At 44.2% G+C, this 14,240-nt stretch overlaps 1 protein-coding gene across 1 annotated transcript in view; it reads right to left on the bottom strand.

The window, feature by feature from the left end:
• The window catches only part of WWC1 (WW and C2 domain containing 1), a 153,545-nt gene extending 139,932 nt beyond the window's left edge, over positions 1-13,613 (bottom strand). The window contains exon 1 of the mRNA XM_007473983.3: positions 13,484-13,613. Coding sequence (XP_007474045.1) covers positions 13,484-13,602 — 119 coding nt within the window. The 5' untranslated portion in view covers positions 13,603-13,613. The remainder of the gene's footprint in view (positions 1-13,483) is intronic.
• Positions 13,614-14,240: the final 627 nt, after the last annotated feature.

Below are 14,240 nucleotides of genomic sequence, written 5' to 3'. Positions count from 1 at the left end.
AATTGATTTGTAAAATGGAGAGGAAAACTCTAAACAGAGAAATAATATAAAAAAGTCATTTTGCAGGTCCCAGATATACTGCTCCCCCATTTGGGGGAATCTTTTTAATAAGCTGTAATTAAGGTGCTCAGAACAAGCAAAGTTCCAAAAACTCATCATTGAATAACTGCAGAATGTTGTTTTTTTTTTTAACATTTCCTTTGTTATAAGAAATGTTATAAGAAATTATCTCCTTGATAAGAAAGAGATGGAGGTACCAAGCATTAAGAAAAAGGTGTTGGATGGTTAGCAACTATCCACGATAAACACCTGCAGAAGAAACTGGTGGAGATCTTGGAGCCAAGTATAAGCCTCTAGGACAGTTCCATAGGTGAGGATGATTTACTCAAGCACAAATTGGTAATAGTAAATCTAAGTGAGGAATCTGTGTTTAAATAATGAACTTGCATATATGGCAATAAGAAGAAATGAAAAAAGAAATATGGTATAGTGGAATGAGCACTGAATTTTATAGTAAGTAATGAGGTCAAATTCCAGCTCTGCTAACTAGCTATATGATCTTGGGAAAATAATTTAATCTATGGGCTTCAGTTTCCTCATCTGAAAAATGAAGGGGTAGAACTAGATAACTTTTAAGGTCTCTTTAGCTTCAAATTCCTATGTTTCTATGACTATATACTATTAATTAGCTATATACTCTTAATTTAATAAAGTTAGATCTTTGTATCCTTCACTAAGATTCTATTCCTACTCATCGTATGATCTGGTTCTAGAAGTTGAAGCCAGAGGAACATGAGCTCTAGCAGATCTTGACAAGCGAGAATGATTCCAAGTAGTGGCTCCAGGAGGGACCGTTGTTGCCTCAGGATGAGCCTATGGTCTGAGGGATGTTTTTACCAATATGGCAGTAGGATGGTGATTTTTTTTTTTGTCACAGAAACTCATAAGTTCTAAAAAAAGGTTATAATCTCTGCCCCAGAAGAGAGTATTCACACAGAGAAAGTACTGACCCTAAAATATTGAACAAATATATGTATTTGTATAGAATGCATTAAGTGGTGGATTATGTGTTTCCAGGCCTGCTTTTCTCAGTTATCCACATATGATGGAAGCCTAATGATTTTATCAACATACCCATGAACTGGAGCTACCTTTCACCTGGTGACAGTATCTAAGAAGAAATAATTAGCTTTAAAAGAATGATTTGCTTTGCGTACAAACATGTATCACACTTAATACCTTTTCATCTGAAAAATCCTGGCTAGCTTCTCCTCTCTAAAATAAATTACCCCTAGACATATACTTTGTCATTCCCTGAGGCTCCCTTTTCTGTTTCCTGAAGAGCTGAATCCTAGCTCCTAACACTGTCTATGCTTCAGCTTGCAATAGTAGGTTACTGAATCTTCAACCTATAGGGTGTCAAATTATTTGTAGTTGAAAATGTGGTAGAAATCTAAAAGAAGGAAAACATAAGGTAAGATCATATCTCGAATATGCTGAATCTCGTACAGGACAGTAAGGACTAAACCTGCCAAATATGAAAACTACCATCTCATAAACTCTTTCATAGATATACAAATTTTTAGAGCTGGAAGGAATCTTAAAAATTGTCTATTCTAACCCATTGATTCATTCATTTTCATTCACTAATGTATTTATTTGTTCATCCATCCATCTATTCATTAATATATTCATTTATTTATCCCTCCATTCATTTATGTTTGTTTATTTCCATCAAGGGAACTTTAAGATCATCTAATATAATTTGATTATTTCACAGATAAGAAAGTTGAATTAGTTATAAGTTAGAGGGGCAGGATCATAGGATTATAGATCTACAGTTGGAAGGCATCTCAGAGGCCATTTAGATCAGTTCTCTAATTCTGTAGATGATGAAACTGAGTCCCAGAAAGGTTAACTGACTTGTCTGAGGTTACATGGTAAGTAACTAACCAAAGAAGGATTTAAACGTAGGTCCTGTGACTCCAAAACCAGAGTTCTTTCTATTGTGCCAAGCCAAAATTGAAAGCACAACTTAGATCCTTCAACCCTCAGTATAGTTGGTCTTGAAAAAGTCTTTTTTACATTCCTGGTTAGGAAGAGAGAAGTGCCCTTTCTATGTCACTCTGTGCTAAGCATGGACGTGACTAAGGTGTGGAGACAGAGACGGGGCTCAAATTGTTCAAAAGCATAAAAATAAAGTTTCTGGAGACAAATATAAAAGACTTTAAGAAGCACCACACACATACCTAATGTAGAAAAAGATATGGAAAGGGATTTACAAATACAAGCAGTGGATAGAAAGCCTGAGAGAAAACCAGGTCTATAGGAGGTTGGAGGAAGCCATATTTAATACTCAGAGACGTCAGGCAAAAAAAGAATCTGGGTCCCAAGGTTTCAGGCCAGCCTTTGTCTGGCAATGGATTATAAAAAGAGGTCTAGTGTGATCAGCAGGGCACAACCCATAGCTAAGAGAATCCTAGGCTGCTTTCTTCTTAGAGCTCCTCATGCAGGTAAGTGAAGGCAGCCAGATGAAGTTATCCAGTCTGTAGCTTGTTTGTACAAAGTTGTGTGATTATGAGTGCCTTGAGAACAGGGACTGTCTTTGTATTCCCAGGTTTAGCACAATGCTTGCACACAGTAGGTTCTTAATAAATGTTTAACTGACTGACTTAGCATTTAGGAAAAGCCTCGGTAGCCAGACAGAAAAGAGCACTGTGGTATACAACATGAGCTGTAAGTAATTGGATCTGCTTTAGCTCTACAATTAAATGTGTGAGCTTGGACAAGTCAACTCATCCTTCTGATCCCAAGTTTCTTAGTCTGGTTTTCAAGGTCCCTTTAAGATTTAAAATTCTAGGGGGCAGCTGGGTCATTCAGCGGATTGAGAGCCAGGTCTAGAGATGGGAGGTCCTGAGTTCAAATATGACCTCACACTTCCTAGCTGGGTGACTGACCCCAAGTAAGTCACTTGACCCCCATTGCCTAGCCCTTACCACCCTTTTGCCTTGGAACCAATACATAGTATTGACGCTAAGATGGAAGGTACTGGATTAAAAAAAAAAATTTTTTTTAATTTCCCTGTCTGGTTATCCACATCAAGAGAAAGACAAAAACATGATTTATCACTTGTTCATAAAGGTATATGATTTGGGGTTTTGATTTTAAAAGATTACTCTATTACAAAAATGAATAATAGGGAAATAAGTTTTGAGTGATAATACATGAATAACCCAATGGAATTGCTTGTCATCTCTTGTGGGGGAGGCAAAAGGGGAGGGAGAGAACACTAATCATGTAACCATGGAAAAATACTTAAAAAAATAAATAAAAAATAAAAAAACAAATTTATCTGTCTGGCAAATGGGAGAAATAATAGCACCAGTCTCCTAGGATTATGGTGAAGATCAAATGATATATTTATAAAGCACTTAGCATAGTGCGTGGCATATAGCATGTGTACAATAAATCCTTCTTTCCTTCCAGCCTGGTTCCACTGACTCCAAGCTGTCCTTCTCTAGGTTCTAAGTTCTTGTCATTACATGACAAAAAAATGGGAATGAGACAGAGAACCCACCTCTACCTTTCCTAAGAAGCAGGGCGGGCCTAGAGAGCACACTAACACATCCGGATGTCAGCTTTATGAAAAGTGATAAGAAATGTTGAAAATAACAAACTCCCTTTCTGGTCAAGAGGAAACCAGTACTCATTACCACTGTGTCAAACCCAGCGTGGTGCCCAAGACAACTCTAAGGGAGCACCTGGAATGAGCACTATGAAGAACCCTATGAATCAATGCCCCATAATGACATCCACAATTTATAACTCCCTATTCACTGTGACAGCCTTGGTGTCAACTTCCATGCAGCACTCGCTTCAGAAATTCCACAGAAGGGCTTGGCTTCTTAGACCCAGATAAGGGCAGAAAAAAGAGGTTTATTGATTTATTTATATAACCAATGACGCCAGGGTGGTTTCAAACACTAATTGAAACATGAACTCATGTGAAAGTTGGTCCACCTGAAAGATGACTTCAGTGTGCTGGGGTCTGGGGAGGCCCAGGGACTCTAGCAACGTCCCAAAGGCAAAGCAAGTAAAAGCAACCAAAGACCTTGAATGTTTTGGTGAGGCCTCCCCTCCTTGTATTTCAACCCCAAATTAGCCTCAAGCTACACATATATATTTTCCTTCATAGCACACAAAAACATCATGATAGGATTTTTTTTTTTACTTTAGTTTCAAGGTTACTTCATTCCCAGCAAGCCAATCCATTTCGAAGGATGCCAACCTACCTGGGTTCCTATGCTTTTCTTTAAAAATATATATTTTTTTAAATTTTTAAATTTTTAATATTTTTAAATTTTATTTATTTATTTTCATTTCCTTTTTTTTTAAAACCCTTATCTTCCATCTTGGAGTCAATACTGTATATTGGCTCCAAGGCAGAAGAGTGGTAAGGGCTAGGCAATGGGAGTCAAGTGACTTGCCCAGGGTCACACAGCTGGGAAGTGTCTGAGGCCAGATTTGAACCTAGGACCTCCCATCTCTAGGCCTGGCTCTCAATCCACTGAGCTACCCAGCTGCCCCCTAAAAAGATTTTAAAAAAAATTTCTAACATTTTGTGGATAGTTATTTTTTATCATCATTGTCTCTTCTAGTCTCCCCTCAACAGAATTCTTGTAACCATGAAGTAAAGTTAAGTGAAATAAATCTCCACTTTGGCCATGCCTGACAATGTACGCCACATTCCACACCAAAAGTCTACCATGTTTCTGCTAAGAGGAGGTAGGCATGCTTCACTGTCAGTCCTTTGAAGTCAGAGCTGGTCACTGCCTTGATTAGAGTTCCAAAGTTGTTTTTTTTTAGTATCATTATTCTGAACTTAACAGATTATATATATAAACAAACAATGGAAAAGAATATTTTAGAAGAAACTAATGTTTTGTTACATGCAATTTTTAAAAAAGTATGTATTAAGCTTAATATGATAATAATAAAACTGTCCTGCCTGTCTTTGTCCCCAGCTGAATTTGCTTCTGCTCTTTTCTCAGTGGGTGTTTTTAGTATTTCATTGAAGGCTCAATTTTGAAATCTTTCAATGTGATTTTCCTTTACATGATGGCGGTTATCAGGTAATTGTTCTCCTAGTTCTGCTCATCTTGCTTCAGCATTACCTCCCAAGCCAGAACACAGATCTCCAGGGTAGTTCCCAAGGACAAATCCACCAAGTAACTCCCACTGGGCTTTGAGTCAGGACCAGAGAAACACAATGTCCCCCAATGTGCTTTTTAGGTCCAATCATGACAGAGCACCTGCAAGGCAACCCACTTGGGAAAGTCCGCAGCTGTGCTTGGCTGCTGTTCTCTCTGCCGGTGATGAATAGGGAAGGTGGAAGGGGGGAAAAAAGCTCACAAAAAGGTGTCCCTAATCTTGATGCAGCTTTGTCATCATTTTCTATAGCTGACCATGGAAGGCAAACTTAAGCTTGAGTCCATTTTCTCTGGCAGACATTTGAAACTTTAATGTTCCTTTTCTCCTAAACAGTGAGATATCCTGGGTAGGGGAGGTTACTGTGGAAAACTGAACTCTCCCACATTTTTCATCCCCTCCTCCTTGCGATTCTTTCCTGGTCTTCCCAGCCCGCACTTTCAGGTTTGTTATCTTCCCCTTGTAGAATGCAGAAGTGAAGTATTCTCTCAGGAATGTTTCTTGCACAGGGTATGAGGCGTAATAACCCTCTGTCAAAGGTTAAAGAACAAAATTGCCACTGTATCCAGTTTCCTGGTTTTCCATCTTTTTATCTCATTCTAGCCAAGAAAGGGAGTCAGTGTGGTGGAAAGCATAGGGCTCTGGACTTGGAGTTAGAAAGGCTTGAGTTCGAATCACATTGCAGACCCTTGGTAAGTTACATGGATTCTCAGTTTCCTCATCTGTAAAATGGTTGGGCTAAATTGGCATCTACGGTTCCTTCTAGCTCAATCTGTGACCCTATGATCCTACAGAGTTGTTCGCAGGAGCTTTTTTTGAGGGCTATCTTTAAGGGAGGCTCTCAGCAACAGAGATGACCTGTGGGTCTCAGGGACCGGGAGCTAGCCTGCTTCACGAAGCCTGGAGCCGGACCTGACACTTGAATGACAGACTTTCTTTCACATGTTAGACTCGGACCTCGACCATTCCACACGAGAGCCTCTCCATTCAGCCTTGCCCTTTTCGGTCAGCAGCTGTGAGTTAGTGCCCAGGACTTTCTGAGCCGCTTTTCCAAATGAAGCCGACTTCATTTTGCTAGCACTTCCACTGAGTCCTTGGCTTTGCTGGAAATTCTAAATGAAAGGCAGTCAAATGGTGCTGGCTGGCCACTGAGACGGAGAGCTCCCAGCCCCGGCGCCCCAGTCAGGCATCCCCAAAAGAGCCACTCACACGGGACAGACAGACAAACGCTTGCCATGGGCAGGGCGCGCCAGCAACACATGCAATCACCTCTTAACCCTGTTTGATATATCCCCTTCTCTCTTTACAAGCACCTGAGAAGAGAGTCCCAGGAGGCATTCCAGTCTTCCCTGTAACTAGGGACTCCTGAGAAGTAACCCGAAACGGTCCTCTTCAGAAGGACGGACAGTGTTTCTCTCACAGCTCTCAGAGGAATGGAAACCAGCCCTCCTGCTAGGTGTGTTTGGGGGAACAGGAGTACGTAGGGTGAAGGAAGCCAGTGACTGTCTGTTGGCTATGCTGCTCCTTCCAAGACTGAGCCAGGCTAAGCATGGCTTGACATGAGTTTTTATCCAATTGCCTTACAAGTAAGCTCGAACACATAGCCTGGCCATGTTGCACTCTGCAAAGAGGGTTTTTCTAATTAAACTACTGGCTGTGAGATTCATTGGATTCCCCCTTTTTTTTAGCAAGAACCCTAGTCGTTAAGACTACAGAGGAGGTGTTTGAACAAACCGTGTTCCTAGTCCGCACCATCTGGCTCGGGGCAGAGTTCCTTGGATGCAACTTTTACCAAGATTCAAATTGGGTTTGTCCCATCTTTAGCGTCCCTGGGTCTGCCAGACAAACTAGTTTCCCCTGCTCCACTCCCTGGGCCCATTGATGAATTATTAGTCCAAGGGAGACCCAATCCCCCCAAATCCTAAAAAATGTTTGCTTCAGACATCTTGTCTATGTAGCCAACCATCACTGAAACCAGGGGAAACTAAGTCAAGTTGTCAGGACAAAGTAGGCAGGTATGGACAGCTGTGTGGTGCAGTGGGTAGAGCCCCAGCTCTGGAGGCAGAGGACCTGGGTTAAATCCAACCTCAGAGACCTATACATAGCTGGGTGACTCTGGGAAAGTCACTCAACCCCGTGTGTCTCATTTTCTTCATCTGTCAAATGAGCTGGAGTAGGAAACGGTAAACCATTCCAGTATCTTTGCTAAGAAAACTCCACATGGAGTTATGAACTAAGTCACTTAAAAACAACAGCAAGGCAGGTAGAACATATAACTGGGGTTGACAGATAAAATAGTATTAGCCCCATTCTATTGTCAATTCTTGAATAATAATGATTGAGACAGCAAGAAGGGGCAAAAGTAATAGAAATCATGTTTGTTTGGTTGAAGGAGTCCATAGCACTGTTTTCTACGGCAAAAATTCCTTGGGCCATGAACTCCAGAGTATCTGTGTGATGATGCAGCTTCCAACTTAATGCCAATGGATAATCAGGAACTGAAGTCTAGAACTTGATCATTGCACAAGTGATCAGTGAGACTGAAGTGCTGGTTCCTGGTGGATAATGTTGGAGCAGCTTTTGGATTTTCCATGTCATATTATGTCAGAATTGGATAGACAATGCCAGAAATAATTTTATAGTAATAATAATAAAAATAATACTCATATAGTGCTTTCTGTGCCAAGCATTGTGTTAAGTATTTTTTAATTTAAAAAAAATTTTTAATCTTATTTTCTGCCTTAGTAACAACTCTAAGACAGAAGGGCAAAGACTAGGCAAATGAGCTTAAGTGACTTGCCCAGAGTCACACAGCTAAGCTAGGGTCTGCGACTAGATTTGACCCCAGGTTCTCCTGACTCCAGACCTGGGCTCTCTATCCACTGTGCTACCTTGATTCTTTGTTAAGTATTTTACAAATATCTCATTTGATCCTCACAACAACCTTGGGGGGTAGGGGCTATTGTTATCCCCATTTTACAGGTAAGGAAACTGAAGCAAAGGTTAAGGAAACTTATCCAGGGTCCCATAGTATCTGAGGCCTCTTTTGAACTCAGATCTTCCAGATTGCAGACCTAGAGTGAAGACTTTAAAAATGCACATTTTGTATGTAATCCAGCACTATAGGATTGACCCTTATTTGTTTTTCCTTGACAGGATGAATAAAAGCCCCAGGTACTCCCCCACCCCATTCCTTTTTTTTTCCAATTAAAAGCATAAGAACATCTGATTAGAATACAATTGAGGTGGGAGGGCCAACTAGGTGGTTCAGTGGATTGAGAACCAGGTCTAGAGACTCAAGGTCCTGGGTTCAAATTCCTATTTGGACACTTCCTAGCTGTATGACCTTAGGTAAATCTCTTAATCCCCATTTCTTAGCCTTTGCTGCACTCCAGCTTTGGAACCAACACACAGTATGGACTCTAAGAAGGAAAGTAAGGGTTTAAAAAAATAAAAAGAGTAAAACTGGGGTTAAAAAAATCTTTCCTAGCAGAGCTTGTTCAAATTGGTCTTTTTCTTAGAGAATGACAACTCATATCTGTCCTAGAACTCCACAAAACCATACCAAAGAGTGCAAAAGCAAGAAGGGATTTTTAGAAGCCATTTGCTCCAACTTCCACATTCTCTTTTCATTTCAACAGATGAGAAAACTGAAGATCAAGTTAAGTGACTTGCCCAAAGTCATACAGCTATTTTGTCCCTAAGCCAGGAATTGAACCAAGGTCTTCTATGTGCCTTGCCATCCTTTTCCCCCCCACTGCAACATGGTATCAGGTAACCCTGGCCTGGTCCTTGTTTGCTCCTTGAAGAAGGCTCAATTATTCTGCAAGATAAGAACTGCTCCTAGGCCCTGTGAATGCCAGACTGGCAGAACCTGGTCCCAGATGACCCATCGGGCTCCTGGGCCTGACCCTCTCATCAATGGTGACTTGTGGTAACATTGGAGCCTTTAGCCTAGTGGGCAAGGAATGCGAGCTACACATTTGGCTCTCTAAGGTTGTTCGGACAACCATCTGCAGGAATTTCAACCTCCCAGTCTTCCTCTAGGGGAAGGGGGAGAGCTGGCAGGACTGGCTGCCTGGCTGCTCTTCAACTCCCCTAGTGAAAGGGAAGCCTTAAATCGGATTCCCTACCCCCAGCAGCCTCCCTCCATCCGCAGGACAGCACACAAAACAGCTTTACCCCCAGAGGGAGGAATGTGCCAAGACATTCTTTTGAGCTGGTAACTGGAGAGTCTGTTCTCCCCACCGTGGCTAAGAAATTACTTTTCGGACTAAATAACGATCATTCGACTGAACTTCCCTAGATGGAGGGGATGTGTGGGCATCTTCACATCAAGTGAGGAAAAAGCCAGGGGGAAGAAAAACACCCCCAAAAACAATTGCTAGAGAAGAAAAGAAAATCATCTTGTTTTAAAGCATTAACTAGTTTTAGACATGTAATTACCTTGGCAGGATCTTACCCCCTCTAAGAAGGAACTGTACTGCATTTAGCTTTGTTAAACTCCCATAGCTCAGTCACGCCCCTTCTCCCCACAGCCCAGCACTCTCCATCCAGCCCCTAAGTCAGGAGGTCTGGGGAGATGCAGATCTCTTAGAAGAGCCTTTAGAGAGAGCTTCAGCATAGAAGCCTCGATCTAGAGCTGGAATTTGACAACCATTTATTAAATGCTTACTGTGTGCAAAGCTTTATGCTAGGTGCAGGAATGCAAAAACAAAAAAAAAGGGAAGGGAAGGGGCCAATCTTTGCTCACGGAGAGCTTACATAGTCTTTTGGGAAGGACCTTAGAAATCATCTAGCTCAAATGCTCCCCCCATCCCCATTTTACAGAGGAAGAAACAGAGGCCCAGAGATAGTGAGGTGATTTGTTTCAGGTCATGAAGATATTTAGTGGCAGTGCTGGGATCTGGATCTTCTTATTCCAAATCCAAATATTCTTTCCAATTTATGACACTGCTCCAAGCCTTTCTTTTTACATGTAAGAAAACAGTCAGAAAGGGGAAGTCACTGGCCCGATAGAATAGACATAGTTGCTGGTAAGTAGGTGAGCAGGAAAGGGTCAAAGGATAATAGACCTAGAATTGGAAGAGATCTCATCTAAGCCAACACCCTCATTTTATAGATGAGGAAACTGAGGCACAAGAGGGTAAAATGACTTTCCTAGAGTCACCCAGGGAATAGACATCAGGGATGGGTTTCAAATTCAGATCCTTTGACCCTAAAGCTAGCATTCTTTCCACTTTCCCTCTCCATTCCCCTTGTATCATGGGATTACAGATTTAGAGTTGAAAGACTTCTCAATGTCCATCTAGTCCAACCTTCATCATTTTACAAATGTAAATCTGAGGCCCAGAAAATTGGACAATTTCCCCAAAATCAGGCAAGCAAGTCAAAGGCGGAATTTGAACTCAGGTCATCTGACTCCAGAGATAGTTCTCTTTCTCCAGTCCCAAACTGCTTCCCTAAATTCCAAGAAGTCCTCCATCCAATGGCATTCAGAGTCAACAATCCCAAATTCTTAGATTCCTTAGATTCTACACAAAAGGCCAAGAGAGACCAGCTGCATGTTCTATACCGGGCAATCCACAAGTCACCTTCTCCTTAGCCTAATCTAGCCTGAGGAAATGTTTTATATCAACAAAGCCTTCAAAGGGTGGTGATTACAGAACTGGAAGAGAGATTGAGATTATCTATTTTAATGCCTAGACAATCAGCATATTTGTACTTTTGTAGGAGGGGGAGCAAAGAAGATTGGAATCCCTAGGATTTTCTAATGCCCTGGAATCACAGAAACAGATATGTATGTGCCTATTTGGCTTGGAAGAGGGGGTTCCTTTCAGGAAGTGAGCATTGGAAAAGAAGGTTTCTAAGATTTTGAACCTTGAGCTTTTCCTGGGGGGTTATGGGGGAAAAAGTGGGGGGTATAGCTGCATTATCTGATAATTCTAGAAATATATCACTGATATATGCAGTGTGGTACAGTAGAATGGGTACTGTCTGGCATCAGAGGATCTGGGTTCAAATTCCACTTTTTATGATTACTATCTGTGTGACTTCACACTAGTTAGCTAACTTTCCTTGCTCAAGTCTTCTCATCAGTAATGTAAGGGATATGGACTGGACAGTCTGAGACCCCTTAAAGATCTATATCTGGAATCTTATAGGACCTGAAATAAATACTGAATTTCTGGAGGTTTTGAGGGGTAGTGCATTGGGCTTTAGGTTTGGAGTCAGGAAGAAATGGGTTGGGATCTTCTTTTAGACACTAGCTGTGTGACCCTGAGCAAATCGTCTAATCTCATTGGGCCTTCCAGATCCAAATCTATGATGCTATGAAATTATGAAAGTCCAGGGCAAAGGAAGGAACAAGGATTTGTCCGGTTTGCCATCAGTGAGAAAGAATGTCTGACTCACATCTTTCTACATTCTGGTCTTGGATGCTGGGCCTCCCTCTTACAGGTTGCTTTCTAGGGACCTCATCTTATAGGTACCTGAAGGCCACAGGACATTCACACCAGCTATGAAGGATCCAAGTTATATCACCCCATGGGACTTTGTACTTTGTAGACCATGGTGGCAAGGGGCATTACAGATCAGATACTTTCAAAGATCATTCCTTATTGGGGAAATTGGAACAAAATAAGCAACGATGGGGCCAGGATTCTCAGAACAGGGAAGGGGGAGCCCCTTGGGCCTTCTCAGACTCTGCTTTTTAGCAGAGAAGGGGAAGGGAAAAGGAAAGGCATTTTATTGAGCACTTTTTATGTGTCAGACACTGTTCTAAGCACTTTACAAATAAATATTATCTGCTTTGAAAAGTAAGCACTGAGTGCTGCCCAGAGGAGGAGGGAATAGTGGTGCCTACCAGAGACAGGACATTATATATATCCCTGCTCCTTCTTGTGCAGAAGCAGGGGGTGAGAAGTTCTAGAGTGGGAAGAAAGAGGAGGAGGAGGAAATGATCACAATGGGTACAAGAGAGGCCTCTCACCTCCATTAACATTATAACAGCTCCCAAGTAGCTGTGACATTCTTGGTGAGCCAGGCAGCTTAGCCCAGGTTGCAGGCTATCTGGGTTTCCCCACCCTCCCTCACAGCCTTCCCTCTCACTCATCTTCCTGTCATTTCTGCTTCCCTTCAGTTCACTGGTTGCCTCCCCTTATCCCTTCCCCCCACCCCCCTCAATTCCTTTATGGGAGCCTTTGATGTCCACTTGAGTGTGTGATAATTGCCCGGACCTCAGCTCCCTAAGGCCTAAGGCTTCTTCACTGATTCAAATTCAGTTCTTCTCGGGTATTCTCTTAGGCCTTTTCCTACCTCCAGTCCAGCTCCTTATCCATCTGCCTCCTTTGGCTACTAAGTGACTTCTTCCTGCTCCTACCCTCCAACACTCATATTTCCCAGATGTTGGGGAACTACACTCTTTAGAAACTCTAGCTCTAAAAGGGCCTGTTGTGTTTCTAAGGACATCTTGCCTGCCCAGTCCCTCCTTTCTTCTCTTCAAGCCCTATCTTTTTGCTTACCCAGGTGGTTCTGGGGGTAGGGGAAAACACTGGGACAAGATAGGTAGGGGTACTCCTCTGACAACAATAAGCTACTTTCTGAGAAAAGGCCCTGTAGACCAGAGGTGCACTCGCTGATGTTTCCTAGGAGGAATAGGCTTCCTGGCCGGCGCTCTGGTAAATGGGAGGGGTGTGAAGGGGAATGATAGCGGTGAGGGCCCTCAAGTGAGTCTAGGACAGTTCATCCCCCCAGTAGTCACCCCCTCAGCTCTAAAGGTGAAAGAGCTCCTCGATATGAGAAAAGCAGACTTTGATCCTTCACTGAAAATAGTTACCGGCAACCCCAGACGTTTGAGCATCACCTAAGCCGTGGGAAACCCACGGAGGGCTGTCGGGAGCAGGTGCGGGGCCAAAGAGTTCGTCTGGTTTGCCAGATAGGAAGGCGGTGAAAAAAGTAACCCCCTGCCCCCTCCCCCCACTCCAAAACCTCAAAGCAAAAAATTTTTAATGCAGAAGTCTTATCGCTAAAAGGAGGGGTTGGGCTAGCCCATTCCCAAGGTCTTTTCCAGCTCGAATAAGCTATGTGAAGAGAGAGTCAGACACCTGCCCCTAATACCCCAATCTCTCGTCATCTAACACGCGGCCACCCCCTCCCTTCCCCCGCGGAGTGGGACTGGAGGTAGGGTATGAGGGGTGGCATGGGTAGGGCACCAGTCGGAGTGAAGGCGATTTTCCCGCTCCCTCCTCCTTCCCTTTCCTCTCCCATGTCCTACCTGTCCCGCGGGTCGATCCAGCTGGTGGTGCGACTGGTGTGGTCGATGTAGTAAACCTTGCCATCGAAGTCCCGGGCCTCCTCCCAGCCCTCGGGCAGGGGCAGCTCCTTCCTCGGCATCTTCCCGAGCCGGTCCGCGCTCCCCCATGCAGCTCCCGGCTGGGGGGGCCCGGGGCTCAGCGGCGCCGGCGGGGCTGTTCGGGCCCATCCAGCTGCGGGGGCACCATGGCCGGGCCCGGCGGGGGGAGCTGCGGCTGCTGTGGCCCCGGCCCAAGGGCAGCGTGCCCGCTCCTGCGGCACAGCCCGGGGCGGAGGTGGCGGCGGGGTGGGGGCTGAGTCCGGGATGGTCGGAGAGCAGCCGGCACCGGCACACGGGCACCGAGCACCGAGGGGGAAAGCGAGAGGGGCGGCGCTAACGGGAGCAGGGGGGGCCGGCCGGGGCTGGGGCGCTGTCCATTCGGCCCTGCGGCCCCGGCCCGGGCACGGAGGCTCCCCTGGGCACCGGAGCTCTGATCTGCCTCCTCCTGACTCGGTTCACCGCAGTCCTCTGCCTCTCTCTCCCATGTGCTGCTCGGCTCCCCGGCAGGCGAAGCTATGCAGAGCGTGCGCGCGTGTGTAAGTATAGTGGGGAGGGGGGTGCCGAAGGGAGGAGGAAGAATCTCTCCAGCCGCTGGCTCCCGGGATCCGGCCGCACTGAGCGGGAGCAGGCTCTAAGGCTGGAGCTAGAGCGCGAGTGCGAGCCTCCCCCTGGGCACTGT

Source organism: Monodelphis domestica, chromosome 1 (assembly GCF_027887165.1).
Source record: "Monodelphis domestica isolate mMonDom1 chromosome 1, mMonDom1.pri, whole genome shotgun sequence".
Lineage (NCBI taxonomy): Eukaryota > Metazoa > Chordata > Mammalia > Didelphimorphia > Didelphidae > Monodelphis > Monodelphis domestica.
This window is presented reverse-complemented; position numbering and strand designations above follow the sequence as displayed.